Source organism: Dendrobates tinctorius, unplaced genomic scaffold (genome assembly GCF_039654945.1).
Source record: "Dendrobates tinctorius isolate UK_male_01 unplaced genomic scaffold, ASM3965494v1 ptg000321l, whole genome shotgun sequence".
NCBI classification, from domain to species: domain Eukaryota; kingdom Metazoa; phylum Chordata; class Amphibia; order Anura; family Dendrobatidae; genus Dendrobates; species Dendrobates tinctorius.
This window is the reverse complement of record NW_027361988.1, coordinates 1,571,172-1,591,537: the sequence shown is the minus strand read 5'-3', so window position 1 is coordinate 1,591,537 and position 20,366 is coordinate 1,571,172. Positions and strand designations below refer to the sequence as shown.

The following is a 20,366-nucleotide window of genomic DNA, read 5'->3' as shown; positions in this document are numbered from 1 at the left end:
GCTCTGTGCTTCCTTGCACTCACGCTGTCACTGCACTGCACAGGCCCTAGCCTGCTCCTTGACATACCTCCCCGTGCATCTCTAAAGCACCCGCAGGTCCTGCCATGAACCCTGGCATGCCTCCTAGCATGCACAGGCCCTAGCCTCAACCCTGGCATGCCTCCTAGCACATGCAGGCCCTTACCCTAGTCTGAACCTGGCATAGCCCCTAACACGCACCTTGCCTTGCACCCTGCCTTGGACCCTGGTGTGCCCCCTAGCACGCACCCTGCCTTGAACTTTGCTTTGGACCCTGGTGTCTCCTAGCACTCATCCTGCCTGGACCCCTGCCTTGGCGTGTCTCCTAACATGCACCATGTCTTGAACTCCGGCGTCCCTCCTTGCCTGATCCCTGGTAGATGCCCAGAGCCTGCCGATCGCTGCCAGAGGTCCGGAACCTGAAGACTGCAGCCTAATGTCCGGAGCCTGTCGATCATTGCCAGATGTCCGGAGTCCAATGCCATCTAGCCCTTGCGGGAACCCTGGCGTGCCACATAGCACGTATCATGCCTTGGACCTTGGCGTGCCAACGCATGCACCTTGCTATGTTTCACTTTGTCCTTGTAACTATATCGTGTTTCTGATTAAACCCTGAGACCATGCTTTATTGAAGAAACCCTGTGACCACGCTTTGTTATGTCTTGTACCCTCCACGTTCCCTGTTGCCAGACACTCACACCTGTGTCTTTCTTGAGTCGGCCGTCTGGTTCCAGCAGTGGTGGTGGCTCACCCCCTTGGTCTTGCCCCTGACTCTCCCTGTGTAGGGGTGGTCCCTCACAAGGTCAGCTCGCCCTAGGTGGGTGGGTGCCACGACCCAGAGGGTCCACTCTAGAAATCAGCTCAGCTGAAGCTGACTCCGTCACAGTATACGTCACCTCACCTTATATACTGAACTTTGGGGTACATGTTTTTTCTATTAGTCACCTACTGACTAACCTTAAGGGGGTGAATTATGGGTATAGTTTTACATTTGGAATTAATAAAGTTTAGTTTTATCCTTTTGTCAGCAAACATGAGGAATGACAAGAGACAACCCATTTAAGAAAATTCTATTTTGGTTAAAACTATTCCAACATTATGAACATAAAAAAGGCTTTTCCCCTATGTGACGTCTCTGATGTTTATTAACAGTTGATTTCCAAGTAAAATATTTCCCACATTAAGAAAATGAAAATTGCTTCTCCTCTGTGTGAGGTCTCTGATGTCTAGCAAGAATCACTTTCCGGTTAAAACATTTCCCACATTCTGAACAGCAAAAAAGGCTTCTCCCCTGTGTGCGTTCTTTGATGGCGATCAAGATCTATTTTCCATTTAAAGCATTTCCCACATTCTGAACATGAATATGGCTTCTCTGCTGTGTGAATTCTCTCATGTGTAACAAGACTTAAAATCTGAGTAAAACATTTCCCACATTCTGAACATCAAAAAGGCTTTTCTCCTGTGTGAGTTCTTTGGTGCTTAGCAAGATCCCCTTTCTGGTTAAAACATTTCCCACATTCTGAACATGAAAAAGGCTTCTCCCCTGTGTGAGTTCTTTGGTGCTTTACAAGATCCCCTTTCTGGTTAAAACATTTCCCACATTCTAAACAGGAAAAAGGCTTCTCCCCTGTGTGAATTCTCTGGTGGTTAACAAAATGTGATTTCTGGTTAAAACATTTCCCACAATTTGAACAGGAAAAAGGCTTCTCCCCAGTGTGAGTTCTATGGTGATCAACCAAACTTGATTTCCGGTTAAAACATTTCCCACATTCTGAACAGGAAAAAGGCTTCTCCCCTGTGTGAATTCTCTGGTGGTTAGCAAAATGCGATTTCTGGTTAAAACATTTCCCACAATCTGAACAGGAAAAAGGCTTCTCCCCAGTGTGAGTTCTATGGTGATCAACCAAACTTGATTTTCGGTTAAAACATTTCCCACATTCTGAACAGGAAAAAGGCTTCTCCCCTGTGTGAATTCTCTGGTGGTTAACAAAATTTGATTTCTGGTTAAAACGTTTCCCACATTCTGAACATGAAAAAGGCTTCTCCCCTGTGTGAGTTCTATTGTGTGTAACAAAATTAGATTTCTTGTGAAAACATTTCCCACAATCCGAACATGAAAATGAATTTTTTGCTTTAGGAGCAGTTTGTTTTTTAATGCCTCTTTTGTGACTTTGATTTTTCTTAGTAGTCAGTAATGAATCAGAAGATGGGACCTGTTTCATAGGATCAGATGACAGATCTTTGCTGTGAATGGATGATGATATATCTGGAGTAATAGCAATCACTTCAGTTGTATCTTGTAGGATCTCAAGATCATCAGATTTAAAAATTGAAGATGTCAGCTGTCCCCCTGATATCCTGGTACAGTCATCTACCAAGACAAAAAACAATTTTTCTTTCATAAAATATCATTGAGTTTTATATTTTTGAACATTTCTACTTAAAGAAGTTGTCCACTACTGTAACTTTTTTTTTTCATAAATCTTGCTATTATGTGCCACTAAAAACATCCACTATGTTTATTTTAGCAATATTACCTTTTATCATGCTCTAGCAGCACATCCTCAGTGCTGGCTCCAGCTCTCATGGGGTTAATTGACAACTTTCTTTCTCCCGACTTACTGTGCTCTAATACTACAAGTTCCATGATGCATTGCACTGGCCTGTAAGCCAGCACCTAGCACACCCACTCCAAAACACACCCAAACCCCTCCCTCCTCTCTCTTCAATCTGAAGCATCTTATTGTAAGGGTCTGTGCACAAATTGCGGATTCTAATGCGGATCCACAGCAGATTCTCCTGCATTGTACAGTACCATTATAGTCAATGTAAAACAAAAACCGCTGTGCACATGGTGCAGAAAAATCAACAGCATAAACGCTGAGGGTTCATTTCTGTAGCATGTCAATTCTTTGTGCGGATTCCGCAGCGTTTTACACCTGCTCCATTATAAGAATCTGCAGGTGTAAAAACGCAGGGGAAAGCCGAACAAAATCCGCTATAAATCCGCAGGTCATTTTATCTGCGGATTTAGCAAAATCCGCACGGAAAAATCGGCAGCACAATCCGCCACGTGTTCACATAAAACACATTGCAAGCATCATGAGCGCACACTCAGGAGCGTGCACAGACACAGACGTTCTTAATAATAAGTCGCCATGTACACACCGTTATAGTGCTGAGAGCTATAAGGCTGTGTGCACACCGGGCGGATTATTCCACACAGAATCCACAGCTCTTGGTAGAAAATGCAGGTGCGTTATTGATGCGTTTGTCATGCGGTTTTTCATGTGCTTTTTTACATGTGGATTGTATGTGTTTTTGTAACCTAAATAAAGATGTCATTTAACAAAAAAAAAGATTTGTGTTGCCATTTCTGTCCGGCCTCCTCATTTACACTTGTCCATCCCACACTTCATTACACACATAGATAGATATGGGATAGATAGATAGATATGGGATAGATATATGGATCTATATATAGATTTTTCCATAGATATTTTATTTCCATAGATATTTCCATATCCATGTTTATTAGTGAACAATGTTTCATTTTAAAAAGTAAAAAAAAAATGGCGTGGGCTCCCGCGCAACTTTCTGCACCAGAGGAGGAAAGCCGACTGCCGGGGACCAATATTTTTTGCCTGGGAATGGGACAATACCCATGGCCCTTTCCCAGGCTATGAATATCAGCCCGCAGCTGTCTTCATAGCCTTTACTGGCTATTAAAATAAGGGACCCCCCAAAAAATGACGTGGGGGTCCCCCTAAATTTTATGCTGCAGGCTGATATTCATAGCCTAGGAAGGGGCCATGGATATTGGACCCCCCCAGCTACAAATACCAGCCTGCAGCCGCCCCAGAAATGGCGCATATATAAGATGCGCCAATTCTGGCACTTAGCCCCTCTCTTCCCACTCCCGTGTAGCGGTGGGATATGGGATAATAAGGGGTTAATGTCACCTTGCTATTGGAAAATGACATTAAGCCCGGTTTAACAATGGAGTGGCGTCAGCCTATCCATTATTAATCTTATAGTAATAAAGGGTTAAAAAAACACACATAAGAATAAAGTATTTTAATGAAATAAAACACAACATGGATATCATATTTTTATTGCACGCCCAGATCCAAGTGACGCCCTCGGTCTCCTCTAATAAAAAGTAAAAAAATAAACAAACCGTATACTCCCTGTCCGGCACAGTCCAATTAATAACGAGTGTCCCACGACGATCTCCCCTATAGAACAGTGACATCAGGTGATGTGACCGCTCTATAGCGCCTCCCAGTGGTGAACTGACAGGAGACAATGGCTCCTGCAGTGCATCACTGAGGTGACATGAGTTCAGGCTCTCACTTTCCAGCAATGCTGCATGAGAATTAGGGTTAGGGCTTGGGTTAGGGTTACGGGACCACTTTCCCGGCGGCGGAGGGATACACAGGGGAGGATTACCTCCGTCTATCATTTCATTGCTGGGGCCCCTGGAGAGCGGTCGCATCAGCTGATGCGGCTGCTCTACACGGGAGATCGTCATGGGACCCTCGTTATTATCTGGACTACAGCGGAAAGGTGAGTATAGGTTGCTTTATTATTTTATTTTTATTACAGATCGATGGCTTCGGGGAACTAGGTGATTGGTAAGTATATACTCTATGTTATGTGTTGTATGTTATATGTATATTCTATATGTTGTATGTTCAGAATTTGTTTTTTTTTTTTTTCACTTTCAACACATTAGCCGGATAATGGGACTACTTCTGTCCCATCATTGGCTAATGTGTCACTCACTGACAGTGTAGCAAGCATCACCTGATGGGACTTGTAGTCCCACTGGATGATGCTTGCCTGCATACACACGCACGCGCACACACCCCCGCATAGCCCCGGTACCGCCAGCACAGCACGCAGACTCCCCCGCACAGCCCTGGCAACACCCACACAGCCCACCCACCCTCCCGCAAAGCTGGCAGACCCCCGCACGGCCCGTCCACCCCCTGCACAGCCAGCATACAGCCTGCAGACCCCAGCACAGCCCGCCCACCACCCCCCGCACAGCAGCCCACAGACCCCCGCACGACCCTTCCACCCCCCGCAGAGCCGGCACCAGCAGACAGCCTGCATACCCCCACACAGCCCGCCCACCCTCCGCACAGCTGGCAGACAGTCCGCAGACCCCGCACAGCCCCTTCACCTCCCGTACAGCCAGCAGACAGCCTGCAGACCCCTGCACGCCCCCCCCCCCACACAGCAGCCCGCAGACCCCTGCATGGCCTGTCCACCCCTCGCACAGCTGGCAGACAGCCTGTCCAACCCCTACACAGCCCCGTCACTCTTGATGGGTGAGGAGACAGATGCTGCAGAGTGACGGGGCTGTGATGTCTGGTGCAGCACCGCCCACACACTACTGTGACTCTTGATGAGTGACAGCAGTGTGTTGATACTGGGTCACGCCTGCTGACGTCACATCAATTTCCATAGTCAGGAAATTGACGTGACATCAGCAGATGTTAGCGGCGGCTGTAGCCTGGCGGTCACATGACTCGGACTCAGCCGCCCGCATAGCGCCGCTCACAGGCAGAATTGGCAACGCAAGGTAATTACAAAAATCATTATGGGCCCCGGGGGGCTACAATAGGGGGGTTACTAAAAAGTAGTGGACAACCTGTTTAAATTGTCCGTAAAAATGGCAAGCTATGCAAAAAACTTTAACCGTGTTGCATTTTGGTGCGCTCGGCGCACCGTCAAAGGGACGCATGCGCCGGCAAATACATACCTGCGCACGGCCTGCGTACCCAATGCTAAAGATAGGATACGCAGGCCGCATGCAGCGTCATGCGCCCATAGGTGGAGCTGACCGGAGGAGGGGCGGCCATGCGCATCCCTCCACAGCTCCAGGAAATGCTAGTGTGAAAGTAGCCTTACAAGTGCTGCTGCCAAGAGCTGTGTCAGTCATTGATTTTGCAATAAAGTAAAAAACAGATAAGGCAGGTTAGGGTTAGTGCTATAGTTAGGGTTAGTGTTGGGACTAAAGTTAGGGTTACTGTTAGGGTTTATTCTAAAGTTAGGGATAGGGTAAAGAATTAGGCTTTTCTCAATTGCCTGCCCAATAATTTGGTCACGTCATGTCGTAGTTTTCTATTTACGAAAAAAAATAAATAAATAAAATAAAATGGCCCGTCAGTATTATAGTGCAGAGGAGGCTTATGCACTTTTATGTTCTAACTGTGAAGAAAGTGCAGTGTCAGATGGCGATGTGGATTTCGAGGGCTTTAGTAGCAGCGACAGTGATAGCTCAGAAATGAGCAGTGATTCTGGTCCATCCTCACACACAAGGACCAGTACAACAAGAAGGACAAATAGCGCTTCTGGAGAAATGTCTACAACTCAGGGAACAATGCCCAGTACTAGCGCTGTCCCCAGTGCTCGTGAATTGGCGCACACCAATGTCCAAGAAGCTTTGCCTCTTGATGTAGCATTTCCCAGATGGGAGGCTTCGGTTTCGGCTACTCCATTCATCCCTAATTTTAATGCCATTCCTGGTATAAATGTGGAGGGGAAAATTTTGGACCAATTATTTTTTTAATATGTTTATGACAGATAGCTTGCTAGAGCATATTAGCTTACAAATTTATATGCGTCCCAATTCATCAGCCAGAATCCACAATCCTATTATGGTAGGTCACATTTATGGACACCAACTAGAAATGAAATTTTTTTTAGGACTTACATTCGCTATGTGTCTTGTTAAAAAAGCCCTGTTCAAGCCACCCCTATGTTTTTGCCGTTATTCCTAGGACCCGTTATGAAATGCTCATGAGATTTTGGCATTTTAATGACAATAGTCAATGCCTGCCCAGAAATGTCCCAGAACATGACAGAATATACAAAATCAGACCCATCATCGAAGACTTGACAGAAAAGTTCTTAAAGCTCTACACCCCAACAGAAAACATTTCCATTGATGAGTCCCTTGTAAAATTCAAAGGAAGACTGGACCTCAAGCAATTTATTCCTTCTGAGAGGGCAAGGTTCGGAATTAAGCTCTATAAAATGTGCGTGAGTTCAACCGGATACACATCAGCTTTTCACATTTATGAGGGGAAAGATAGACAACTAATCCCACCAGGATGCCCTACTTATCTGGGGACATCTGGAAAAATCGTTTTGAGCCTTTTTTTACAAAAAGGCTAAAATCTGTATGTTGACAACTACTGTACCAGCATACCCCTATTTAAAAGTCTGGTTGAACATAACATAGGGGCTTGTGGGACCATTCTCAAAAACCATCAGGGGTTTCCACAATCATTGGTCAAAGAACATTTCCGAATGGGGCAGTCAGGGGCTTTATGCAATGGAGAGCTGCTTGTCCTTAAGTATAAGGATGAAAAATATATTTTTATCCTGAGCTCGATCCACACAGATGCCACAAGGGCCACTGCAGACCAACAGGGATCCACCACTCCAAAACCTGTGTCTATCACTGACTACAACAAATATGTGGGGGGTGGACCTTGCAGATCAGGTTCTACAGCCATACCAGGTATCAAGAAAATCATATACCTGGTATAAAAAGTTAGTCATGTATTTGTTTCAGGTGGCCACATATAATTCTTTTGTGTTATACAAAAAAGCCGGAAATGCAGATACTTTCCTTGATTATCAGGAAAAGGTCATGTAAATCTTGTTTTTGAAAATTTTGTCCCCACCAATCCTTTAGAATGTGAAGATGTGAGAAGACTCACTGAGCAACATTTTATTGCACTCATCCCAGTAACTGAAACAAGAAAGAACCCCCAGAGAAGATGTCGTGTATGTTCCTAGAGAGGAATGAGGCATGATACCCGCTATTATTACCCACAATGCCCATCATTGCCAGCCTTATGCCTCCATGACGGCTTTACAATCTCCACACAGAACCACGTTTTTGAACTGTTTTGACAATCAAGCATTTGGTTTATTTGGTGACAGACACATTTGAGTAGAGCTGACTTAACAATTTCCGGGGGTAGGTGGGGGGAGGTCTCCAGAGACACAAGTTGGGCACAATATATTGGGCACTACAATGACATTTTTGCAATTTTTGCTCTAAAACTTCCACTACGTGTTTCTGGAAATCATCCATGTAGTGAAAATGGTCACTATATCCATAGATGAATTCCCAGAGGGGTGTCATTTCCAAAATGGGGTCACTTCAGGGGGAATTCTGTTGTTTTGGCACTTAGCGGCTCTCCAAAGTGCCACAACAGCAGAATCCTCCCTGAAGTGACCCCATTTTGGAAATGACACCCCTCTGGGAATTGGAAATGACACCCCTTGCAAATTCATCTATGTACACCCATAGATTTACCTATGATGACCATTTACCTATCTACCTATTTTCCAATGTAAAATCTGGGGTTAAAACAATATTTTAGTGGTTAAAATATAATTGTTTTTTCTTCACTGCCCAATTGTATAATTGTCTATGGAACAGCTGTGGTGTCAGTATGCTCACTGCACCACTAGAAGAATTCATTCAGGGAAGTATTTGGTAAAATGCAGTCACTTTTGGGGCCTATGCTGTTCTGGCACCTCAGGGGCTCTGACAATGTGACATGTCACCCACAAACAATTCCAGCAAAATCTGCTCTCCAATATGGCGCTCCTTCCCTTCCGAGCTCTGCCATGCACCCAAACAGTGGTTTACCCCCACATATGGGGGTGTCAGCGTACTCAGGACAAACTAAAATATATATCGAGGTAAAAAGATTTAGGAAAAATTTTATTTTTTTTATTTCCATGGCTCTACGCTATAAACTTCTGTGAAGCACTTGGGGGTTCAAGGTGCTCAATACACATCTGGATAAGTTCCCTAAAGGGTCTAGTTTCCAAAATGGGGTCACTTGTTGGGGGTTTCCACTGTTTAGGTACATCAGGGGCTCTCCAAACACGACATGGCAACCGCTAATTATTCCAGCATATTTTACATTCAAAAAGTCAAATGACGCCGCCATCGCTGGTGACATTTTGCTGGATGTAATTTTTTTCTAAGCCTCACAATAGTCACAATATTATAGGCATTATCACCAATAATATCAATGCTATTATATGTATTATGTAATAATGGGGGGCAGGTCAGTGAGGGATCAGCGACCTGTCATAAGCCAATACAGATGAATATGTAATCAGACCACATAAAGCCCCGCCCACAGCCCCACCCACAGCACCGCCCCAGAGCACGAGAATCTCATTACTGAAAACTACAAATACAGATTAAACAACAGTAAACCAGAGTTGAATTCATTTATGGTGGACCATTGGAGCTACTATGAATCCTGACCAGAAGATCAGAGAAAATAATAATAATAATAATAATAATAATAATAATAATAATAATAATAATAATAAATTTTATTTCTATAGTGCCGACATATTCCGCAGCACTTTACATTTCAGAGGGGATTTGTACAGACAATAGACATTACAGCATAACAATAATCACATAGATTATAACAAATACCAAGAGGAATGAGGGCCCTGCTCGCAAGCTTACAATCTATGAGGAAAGAGGTAGACACGAAAGGTGGGTGGTAACAGTTGCCCTGATTGTATGGACCAGCCATAATGTTAAGTGTGTAACAGTACAGACACAGAGGGCTAATGGATGCATAAAGCATGTGGGAACATGATGCGGGGAACCTGGTTATGGTAAAACTTTTGGCTGTGCCACACAGGGATAGATTAGGTTAATGTGTTGAGTTGATAGGCCAGTCTGAATAAATGCGTTTTTAGGGCACGCTTAAAATTGTAGGGATTGGGGACTAATCGTATTGACCCGGGAAGTGCATTCCAAAGAATTGGCGCAGCACGTGTAAAGTCTTGGAGACGGGAGTGGGAGGTTCTGATTATTGAGGATGCTAACCTCAGGTCATCTGCAGAATGGAGGGCGCGGGTAGGGTGGTAAACTGAAACAAGGGAGGAGATGTAGGGTGGTGCTGAGCCATGGAGGGCTTTGTGGGTGAGGGTAATAAGTTTGTACTTGATTCTGGAGTGGATGGGTAGCCAGTGTAATGACTGGCAAAAGGTAGAGGCATCGGTGTAATGATTGGGGAGGAATATGATCCTGGCTGCAGCATTCAAGACAGATTGGAGAGTGTAGAGTTTGGTAAGAGGGAGACCGATTAGAAGAGAGTTACAATAGTCGAGACGAGAATGAATAAGAGAAACAGTAAGAGTTTTTGCAAAAGTAAGAAAAGGTCGAATTCTAGAAATATTTTTGAGGTGCAGATGACAAGAGCGAGCCAGTGATCGAATGTAGAGGGCAAAGGAAAGCTCAGAATCAAGTATGACCCCAAGACAGCGGGCATGTTGCTGGGGAGTAATAGCGGAGCCACACACAGAAATGGCAATGTCGGGTATAGGTACATTAGTAGAGGGAGGAAACACAAGGAGTTCAGTCTTTGACAGGTTCAGTTTCAGATATAGTGAGGACATGATGTTAGACACAGCGTTTAGACAATCGCTGGTGTTTTCTAGAAAGGCTGGTGTGATGTCAGGAGAAGCGTATAATTGGGTGTTATCAGCATAGAGACGGTACTGGAAACCAAATCTACTGATTGTTTGACCAATATGGGCAGTGTACAAGAAGAGGAGGGGGCCTAGAACCGATCCTTGAGGAACCTCAACAGTAAGGGGAAGGTGAGAGGAGGAGGAACCGGCAAAAGATACAGTAAAGGAGCAGTCAGAGAGATAGGAGGAGAACCATGAGAGAACGGTGTCCTTGAGGCCAATGGAACGGAGCATAGTGAGGAGGAGGAGCTGATGATCCACAGTGTCGAATGCTGCAGAGAGATCCAAGAGAATTAGCATGGAGTAATGACCATTTGGTTTAGCTGTTAGTAGATCATTAGAGACTTTAGTGAGGGCAGTTTCAGTAGAGTGTAAGGAGCGTAAACCGGATTGGAGAGGGTCAAGAAGAGAGTTATCAGAGAGATAGTGGATAAGACGGGAGTGGACCAGGCGTTCCAGGAGTTTAGAAATGAAGGGAAGATTAGAGACAGGTCTATAGTTAGCGGCACAGTTTTGGTCGAGGGATGGTTTTTTAAGTAGTGGATGTATGATGGCATGCTTAAATGAGGAGGGAAAGATACCAGAAGAGAGAGAGAGAGGTTAAATATTTTAGTTAGGTGAGGGGTGACAGCAGGGGAAAGGGACTGGAGGAGATGTGACGGAAATGGGTCACTGATGCAAAAGGTTGGGCGAGAAGATTCAAGGAGCCTGCTTACTTCTTCTTCTATTACTGGTTCAAAATCAGAGAGTGAGCTAGATGCAGTGGGGGAGGGAGGACAGTGCATGGTATGAGGTGATTTGGAGATAATTTCCTGTCGAATCTGGTCAATTTTTTCTTTTAAGTAATTGGCCAGATCGTCAGCTCAGAGCTCTGTGGTTGGGGCCTGAACTCTTGGGTTGAGTAGAGAATGATAAGTGTCATAGAGACGTTTCGGGTTATTGGACAGTGAGGTGATGAGGGTGTTGAAATAGGTTTGTTTGGAGAGGTGAAGGGCAGTGTTGTATGTTCTAAGCATAAACTTATAATGGATGAAATCTTCGTGTAGATTGGATTTTCTCCACAGACGTTCGGCGCTCCTGGAGCCGCTGCAGGAAACGTGTTTGCACCGTGTGCCAGGGTTGTCGCCGTCTGCGTTGTGGTGTTCTATTTATAGGAGATGCAAATTCATCCAGGGCAGTTTGAAGTGTTTCATTGTAATGCTTCAATGCAGAATCAGGACATGAGAGGGAGGAGATAGGGGCCAATGAAGACTGAAAGTTCTTCATAAGTTTCTGGGAGTTAATGGCCTGTATGTTTCTATAAGTATGGACAGTGGGGGTGACCTGAGCAGCCTGGCAGTCCTTGATAGAGAATGAAAGAAGATTGTGGTCAGAGTGCGGGAGAGGGGAGTTTGCAAAATCATCCACTGCACAAAGAAAATAATATTGCTCCCCATTTCAGGAGAGATTGTGCAGTAATCTGAATTCCTTAGGATCAAAAACAATGTAATTGGTTGTAAGTTCTATAGAAAAGGGCTTTCACTGCCCAAAGTCATTTGAACAGTTTTGTGTGGAGGAGAATGTTGTGATCTAGAGGCAAAATGGTGATCATGGTAATATGGCCGGACTACACCACCGATAAAGCAGCCACAGCCGGTGACTGAGAGGAATCTGTGACTTCTCTGCATTCAGTGGTTACTACTCACCTGGGTAGTCATATGTGGGAATCTCCTCTTTGCACCACTCATCATCTCTCACATATGTCTCTGTAGTATTAATATGGGTCAGATCTTCACCCTGAAACAAATATTGTAAAAGTCACAGACAGATGGAGAAGTCCCATCTATGATCAGCTCTAATCCTGCCATCTCCACCGTTCTCATTACACAAGTATAAAACATATAATACTGGGGGATAAAACAAGACTGAGCACAAGACCTTCACAGCCGTCTACACATCATAGGGGAGATCTCCTGACACCTTCTCTCCATCTACCTGATGATCCTGAGAAACACTGGGATCTTCTTGGCTACAGTCCTGTGGAAGAAGAGGACGGGGACATCTCTCTGGTGTTGTCCTCTTAATGGATAGATCTGGAGGAAACACACAAAGGGACTGAATTCATTCTCTACATACAGATAATTATTGGCCGTGTGTATTTAGTCCTATTACCTGGTGATGTGAGGGGCTGGGGAACCTCCATTATGACGTCCTTGTACAGATCTCTGTGTCCTTCTAAATACTCCCACTCCTCCATGGAGAAATAGACAGCGACATCCTGACACCTTATAGGAACCTGACACATACAATGATACCGTCATCCCCCCAATCCCTTCATAGTGTTACTGTATAATGTCCCAGCATTCCCAGCAGTGTCACCTCTCCAGTCAGCAGCTCAATCATCTTGTAGATGAGTTCTAGGATCTTCTGGTCATTGATGTCCTCATGGATCAGGGGGTGAGGTGGAGGCCCCGTGATTGGGCTCAGGGGTCTTCCCCATCCCTCAGACACAGGGTCCTGACAGCGATCACTAGAGGTCTTCTTCACCACTGTGTAATCCTGGTTATGGAGAGACACATTAATAAATCTCACTACAGACATTTCCAGAGTCCTCACCTCTCCAGTTCTGTCCACCTGTTATTCCCATAGATAAGAATGATGTAATGTGACGACATCAGAATCTCTCACCTCTCCAGTGAGACGGAAGAGGATCTCTAGGGTGAGGTGTAATATCCTCTCCGCCATCTTGTCTCTGTCCATATCCATCCTTGATGAGTAAATCAGGAAAATTCTCTTCTGTAGAAGATCTTCACTGAGAGGATCCGATATTGTAGAGACCTGAATGAGAAGAAGATGATCCGATGTAACATCATAAGAATCCTGTGTAATAATACAATTACTGGAGATAATAAGGGAAACATATGAGGAGATTTATTATCTTACAGGGTTTAGTTTTCTCCCCTGACATCTACTAATAAAACCTATATATTTAGGCCACAGACAACAAGCAGTTTCCTCCTCGGAGTTGGCAGCTGAACACGTTCCTCATAGACTCATCTTCCATAACGCTAATTCTCGTCTCATTACCGACACTGGAATCGGCATTAGTAATACTGCAGGAGATATTCATTACATGCGACATGAGAAATAACTCCTTCATGATGAGGACGACATCTTCATCTTCTACTACGGCTCTAGAAACAGATTTGGCCAGAGTCGGTCACTGACTCCATCCCCACCGGCCGTCTATATGAATGTTTCCCGGCTTCCCCGCACTGTAATCTTCAATAATAATAATAATAATAATCTTTATTTATATAGCGCCAACATATTCCTCAGCGCTTTACAGTTTAACAGTTTCAAAACACAAGTCATAAGTAACAACGTTAACAATACAATAATTAAAGCAAAATAAGACGAAATAAGATGACCCTGCTCGTGAGAGCTTACAATCTACAATGAGGTGGGGGAGATACAGAGTACAGGTGTGAATTTACAATTGTATATTTACAATGAAGGTCCAGCCATCTTGAGGGAGTGAAGGATGGATGGAGATAGTGAATGGGCTACACACGCACACTTACACATAGAATGACTTTGATTAGCGAACGTGATAAGCCGCTCTGAACAAATGTGTTTTAAAGGAGCGCCTAAAACTATGCAAACTGTGGTTAGTCCTAATTTCTTGGGGTAGAGCATTCCAGAGTATAGGAGCAGCACGGGAGAAGTCTTGGAGTCGGGAGTGGGAGGTACGGATTAGTGCAGAGGTTAGTCGAAAGTCGTCTGCAGAGCGCAGCGATCGGCTAGGCCGATAGAAAGAAATGAGGGAGGAGATGTAGGGGGGTTGCCGCACCATGGAGAGCTTTGTGGGTGAGAACAAGTACTTTGAATCGGATCCTATAATGAATGGGCAGCCAGTGTAATGACTGACGAAGAGCGGACACATCCGAGTACCGATTAGCCAGATGGATGACACTGGCTGCTGCATTAAGTATGGACTGGAGGGGGGATAGTCGAGTGACGGGGAGGCCAATTAATAGAGCATTGCAGTAATCCAGGCGGGAGTGGATCAATGCTACAGTGAGGGTTTTTGTTGTTTCCATGGTGAGAAAAGGGCGAATTCTAGAGATGTTCTTTAGGTGTAAGCAGCAAGAGCGGGCAAGAGATTGTACATGGGATGTGAAGTAGAGATTGGTGTCAAACATAACACCCAGACAGCACGCCTGCTGCAGGGTTGTTATTGTGGTACCACCCACAGAGAGGGAAATGTCAGATTTAAGGGAGGTTAGTAGACGGCGGGAGCAGAAGTTCAGTTTTAGAGAGGTTGAGTTTCAGATAGAGAGTGGACATGACGTTGGAGACTGCGGACAGACAGTCACTGGCGTTCTGTAGTACAGAGGGGGTAAGGTCGGGGAAGACGTACATAGTTGTGTGTCATCAGCATAAAGATGGTACTGAAAGCCAAATCTGCTGATGATCTGTCCAATTGGGGCCGTGTAGAGAGAGAAAAGAAGGGGGCCAAGGACTGAGCCCTGAGGTACCCCGACAGCAAGAGGAAGAGGAGATGACGTGGAGCCAGAGAACAAAACACTGAAGGAGCAGTCAGAGAGATAAGAAGAGAACCAGGAGAGTGCAGTGTCCTTAATGCCTAGTGACTGGAGCCTAGAGAGTAGGAGATGGTGGTCAACAGTGTCGAAAGCTGCAGATAGATTGAGAAGAATGAGCAGAGAGTGGTCACCGTTACGTTTTGCTGTCAGAAGGTCATTGGTCACTTTGATAAGTGCAGTTTCAGTCGAATGTAGGGGGCGGAAGCCAGACTGTGAAGGGTCTAGAAGGGAGTGAGTGGAGAGGTAACGGGTAAGGCGGGAGTAAACTAGGCGCTCCAAAAGTTTAGAGATGAAGGGGAGATTGGAGACTGGTCTGTAGTTGTTTGTGCAGGATGGGTCGAGAGCAGGTTTCTTTAGTAATGGAGTAACAATGGCGTGTTTGAAGGAGGATGGGAAAATGCCCGAGGAGAGGGAGAGATTAAAGATTGTAGTTAGGTGGGTTGTGACGACTGGAGAGAGAGACTGGAGGAGATGTGAGGGCATGGGGTCGGTAGTGCATGTAGTCGGATGAGAAGAAGAGGAGTCTGGAGACTTCTTCTTCTGTGATGGGATCAAATGTGGAAAGTGAGCCAGGGAAGATGCAGGAAGGGATGGGAGTCACAGCACTTGGTGGTTGGGAGCAGATTTCCTGACGGATATTATCTATTTTTTCTGTAAAGTTGGAGGCCAGGTCATCAGCACAAATGTCTGTGATAGGGGCTTGTGCTTTTGGCCTGAGGAGGGAGTGAAAAATGTCAAAAAGTTTCTTGGGGTTGTTGGCTAGTGAGGAGATCAGGGTGGTGAAGTAGGTCTGTTTGGCGAGGTGAAGGGCAGCGTTATAGGTTCTTAACATAAATTTGAAGTGGATGAAGTCTTCTGTTGTGAGGGTTTTTCTCCATAGGCGTTCAGCACTACTAGAGCATCGCTGGAGAAGTTGAGTTTGTGATGTGAGCCAGGGCTGCTTTACTCTGTGTTTGGAGGTTCTGAGGGTGAGGGGAGCTACTTGGTCAAGGGTGCTTCTAAGTGTGTCATTGTAGTGATGAACAGCCAGATTAGGACAGGAAAAAGTGGAGATAGGGGACAGTGATGAGTGTAGGGAATCTGAAAGTGTCTGAGGGTTAAGGGCTTGTAGATTTCTGACTGTGTGGGAGGTAGGAGTGAGCTGGGGTGGGTGAGTATTTGTGAGTGTGAAGGAGAGAATGTTGTGGTCAGAGAGTGGAAGCGGTGAGTTATTTAGGTGGGAGATTGAGCAGAGCCGGACAAAGACCAGATCAAGGGTGTTACCGTCCTTGTGTGTCTCAGAGGTTGAAAGCTGCGAGAGGCCTAGAGAGGTGGTTAGTGATAGAAGCTGGGATGCAGATGTGGAAGTAGGGCTGTTAATGGAGATGTTGAAGTCTCCCAGGATGAGGGTTGGAAGTTCTGAGGACATGAAGTGCGGCAGCCAGGCTGAAAAGTGGTCAAGGAAGTGGGTGGGTGAGCCTGGGGGCCGGTATATGACCGCTACCCTGAGGGAGAGGGGACGAAAGAGCCTGATGGTGTGGACCTCAAAAGGGAATAAGAGTGATGGAACTGGGGGGGATGACCTGGAAAGTGCATTGTGGGGACAGGAGTATGCCGACTTCACCACCATGTCTGTTTGTGGGTTTCGGGGAGTGAGAGAATTGTAAGCCACCGTAGGAAATGGCAGCAGGAGAGACAGTGTCAGAATCCTGAATCCAGCTTTCAGTGAGGGCCAACAGATTAAGAGAGTTGTTCAGAAAGTAGTTGTGTAGGAAAGGAAGCTTGTTACAAGCAGACCGTGGATTCCAGAGGGCACAATTAAAAGATGGAGATGAGGGAGTGCAAGTAATGTTAATAAGATTATTACGGTTTCGATATGAGGTAGGGTAGGGGTTGAGGTTGGGGGATGGTGGACCAGGGTTGGGGGAGATGTCCCCTGAAATCAGTAGGAGTAGGAAGATAAAGAGCAAATAGTTGTTGGAATTGTACGTAGTTTTTTTCTGCGATGCGTTTGGGCAAGATGGGCTAGGGTTTCTCAGGAAGGTGAGTACATGTGAGCTGTACATGGGAAAGGGAAGTATAGAGGGGCTGATGTGTACGAGTCATGATGGAGGGGGGATAGGGTGGTGAATGTGGATGGCAAGGGAACACAGTAGGATAAAAATAAAGCACATGGTTAAAGGGGAGAGCAAAGTGTGGGTTACCTGACTCCAGCCCTGACTAACTGCCATGTATAACTGCCGTTTTGCTGGTTGCTTAGCTTCTGTGATGCTTTGCTTATGGGATGCTTGCGTGCTGCACCCCACACTTTATAGTGAAGGGACAGGAGAGAGGGTCTGTTCCCAGGAGCTACAGTCTGAGGAAAGGGCTAAAAAGTAGAGTTGAGCGACTTTTGGTTTTTTAGGGTCGCGTTTCGTTTCGTGAAACACGACTTTTCCAAAAGTCGGGTCGAGCAAGATCGTCCGATTATAGGGAAAAGTCGGGGTCGTCCCGAAACACGAAACCCAATGTAAGTCAATGGGGAATAAAAGTCGGCAGTGAGAGGACAGGAAACACACCTACAGTGCCCATTTGAATGCCAAAAGCATCAATTCTTCTTACTTAAGCTTGTCAACCTTAATTAACTTCATAATACAAGTTACGCACTGAAAAATGGGGGTTATTTGGCTAAAGTTGTGGGGGGGGGAGGGCTGGCTGCAGGTTTTCATGTGCCCTGGGCGAAAGAGCGCCCCTTTAACACATACCACAACTCATCATGCTCCGATACGGCAGATAAATAGCGGTATAGTACAATGAAAAATACCTCACTTTTTACATCTCATGACGAGGCCAACTATTTCTCCATACAGAATCATTGGTCCCATATAATGTTTGAAACAGTATATGATGAGCTCCACATAATGCTACAGTATATGTTGGTCCCCATGGATGAAGCTCCACTGTTTTATGGGCCCAAATAATGCTCCAAACATAATGGGCCCCATTTCTAATGCTCTAGTGTATAATGGGCCCTGTAAATGCTGCTCCAGTGTCTGATGTCCACCTTTGGAATGTTCCAGTGTATGGTGGGCCCCATCTATCATTCTCCAGAGTATAGTGCTCCCCAAAAATTGCTGTCCCAACATTGAAAACAATCAAATAAGTCTCCTCGCTAGGGAATCCCTGTACTTGTCTGGACAGGTGCTGTAGCTTGCTTAACAGCTCGCCAGCCGTTCTCACGCCCAGTATGGATTGCACGTGATTGCACAAAGGTTAGAAAGGGTACCGTATCCCTGGATAACATGTATGGATAGCGTACACATTCAAAATATATGTCTCAGGAGGCAGGCTCAGATGGTGTCAGGCCCAGTATGGATTGCACGTGATTGCACAAAGGTTAGAAAGGGTACCGTATCCCTGGATAACATGTATGGATAGCGTACACATTCAAAATATATGTCTCAGGAGGCAGGCTCAGACGGTGTCAGGCACAGTATGGATTGCATGTGATTGCACAAAGGTTAGAAAGGGTACCGTATCCCTGGATAACATGTATGGATAGCGTACACATTCAAAATATATGTCTCAGGAGGCAGGCTCAGACGGTGTCAGGCACAGTATGGATTGCACGTGATTGCACAAAGGTTAGAAAGGGTACCGTATCCCAGGATAACATGTATGGATAGCGTACACATTCAAAATATATGTCTCAGGAGGCAGGCTCAGACGGTGTTAGGCCCAGTATGGATTGCACGTGATTGCACAAAGGTTAGAAAGGGTACCGTATCCCCGGATAACATGTATGGATAGCGTACACATTCAAAATATATGTCTCAGGAGGCAGGCTCAGACGGTGTTAGGCACAGTATGGATTGCACGTGATTGCACAAAGGTTAGAAAGGGTACCGTATCCCTGGATAACATGTATGGATAGCGTACACATTCAAAATATATGTCTCAGGAGGCAGGCTCAGACGGTGTTAGGCACAGTATGGATTGCACGTGATTGCACAAAGGTTAGAAAGGGTACCGTATCCCCGGATAACATGTATGGATAGCGTACACATTCAAAATATATGTCTCAGGAGGCAGGCTCAGACGGTGTCAGGCCCAGTATGGATTGCACGTGATTGCACAAAGGTTAGAAAGGGTACCGTATCCCTGGATAACATGTATGGATAGCGTACACATTCAAAATATATGTCTCAGGAGGCAGGCTCAGACGGTGTCAGGCACAGTATGGATTGCACGTGATTGCACAAAGGTTAGAAAGGGTACCGTATCCCTGGATAACATGTATGGATAGCGTACACATTCAAAATATATGTCTCAGGAGGCAGGCTCAGACGGTGTTAGGCCCAGTATGGATTGCACGTGATTGCACAAAGGTTAGAAAGGGTACCGTATCCCCGGATAACATGTATGGATAGCGTACACATTCAAAATATATGTCTCAGGAGGCAGGCTCAGACGGTGTTAGGCCCAGTATGGATTGCACGTGATTGCACAAAGGTTAGAAAGGGTACCGTATCCCTGGATAACATGTATGGATAGCGTACACATTCAAAATATATGTCTCAGGAGGCAGGCTCAGACGGTGTCAGGCACAGTATGGATTGCACGTGATTGCACAAAGGTTAGAAAGGGTACCGTATCCCCGGATAACATGTATGGATAGCGTACACATTCAAAATATATGTCTCAGGAGGCAGGCTCAGACGGTGTCAGGCCCAGTATGGATTGCACGTGATTGCACAAAGGTTAGAAAGGGTACCGTATCCCTGGATAACATGTATGGATAGCGTACACATTCAAAATATATGTCTCAGGAGGCAGGCTCAGACGGTGTCAGGCACAGTATGGATTTGACGGCCCAGATTACACAGCGGAGGAGCAGGGAGAGGTAAAGATTGCAAATGCTGAGGCCCTGCCCAAGTAAGGGGGGCCCACTCGTGGGCGTCGGTACTGGCACTGGGCACCTCATAGCACAGCGGTGTGTCTGACGGCGGGTGTGCACCACAACCGTCAGAGACACTTGATTGCACTATGAGGGACCCTGTGCCAGTGCCCGCGCCCAAGAGTCGGCCTACCCACCTGTCCAGGGCAACGGCACTCGCACGGTGTCGTGCGGTAGGTGGTGACCCCGGCCATGGGGGGGGAGGCAGCACAGTTAGGGAGTTTTAGAAAGTGGCATATGTTGATGTTGGACATTCAGCTGATGCAAAAGGCGAAATAGGTGAAGTACCAGGAAGAGGT

At 45.7% G+C, this 20,366-nt stretch overlaps 1 protein-coding gene across 1 annotated transcript in view; it reads right to left on the bottom strand.

The window, feature by feature from the left end:
• Positions 1–1,071: 1,071 nt before the first annotated feature.
• LOC141073958 (uncharacterized) overlaps positions 1,072–20,366 on the bottom strand; it is a 60,187-nt gene continuing 40,892 nt past the window's right edge. Inside the window, 6 exon segments of the mRNA XM_073561488.1 lie at positions 1,072–1,291; positions 1,293–2,389; positions 12,252–12,342; positions 12,541–12,638; positions 12,718–12,841; positions 12,925–13,086. Of these exon segments, the coding sequence (XP_073417589.1) occupies positions 1,199–1,291; positions 1,293–2,389; positions 12,252–12,342; positions 12,541–12,638; positions 12,718–12,841; positions 12,925–13,086 (1,665 nt within the window). The 3' untranslated portion in view covers positions 1,072–1,198.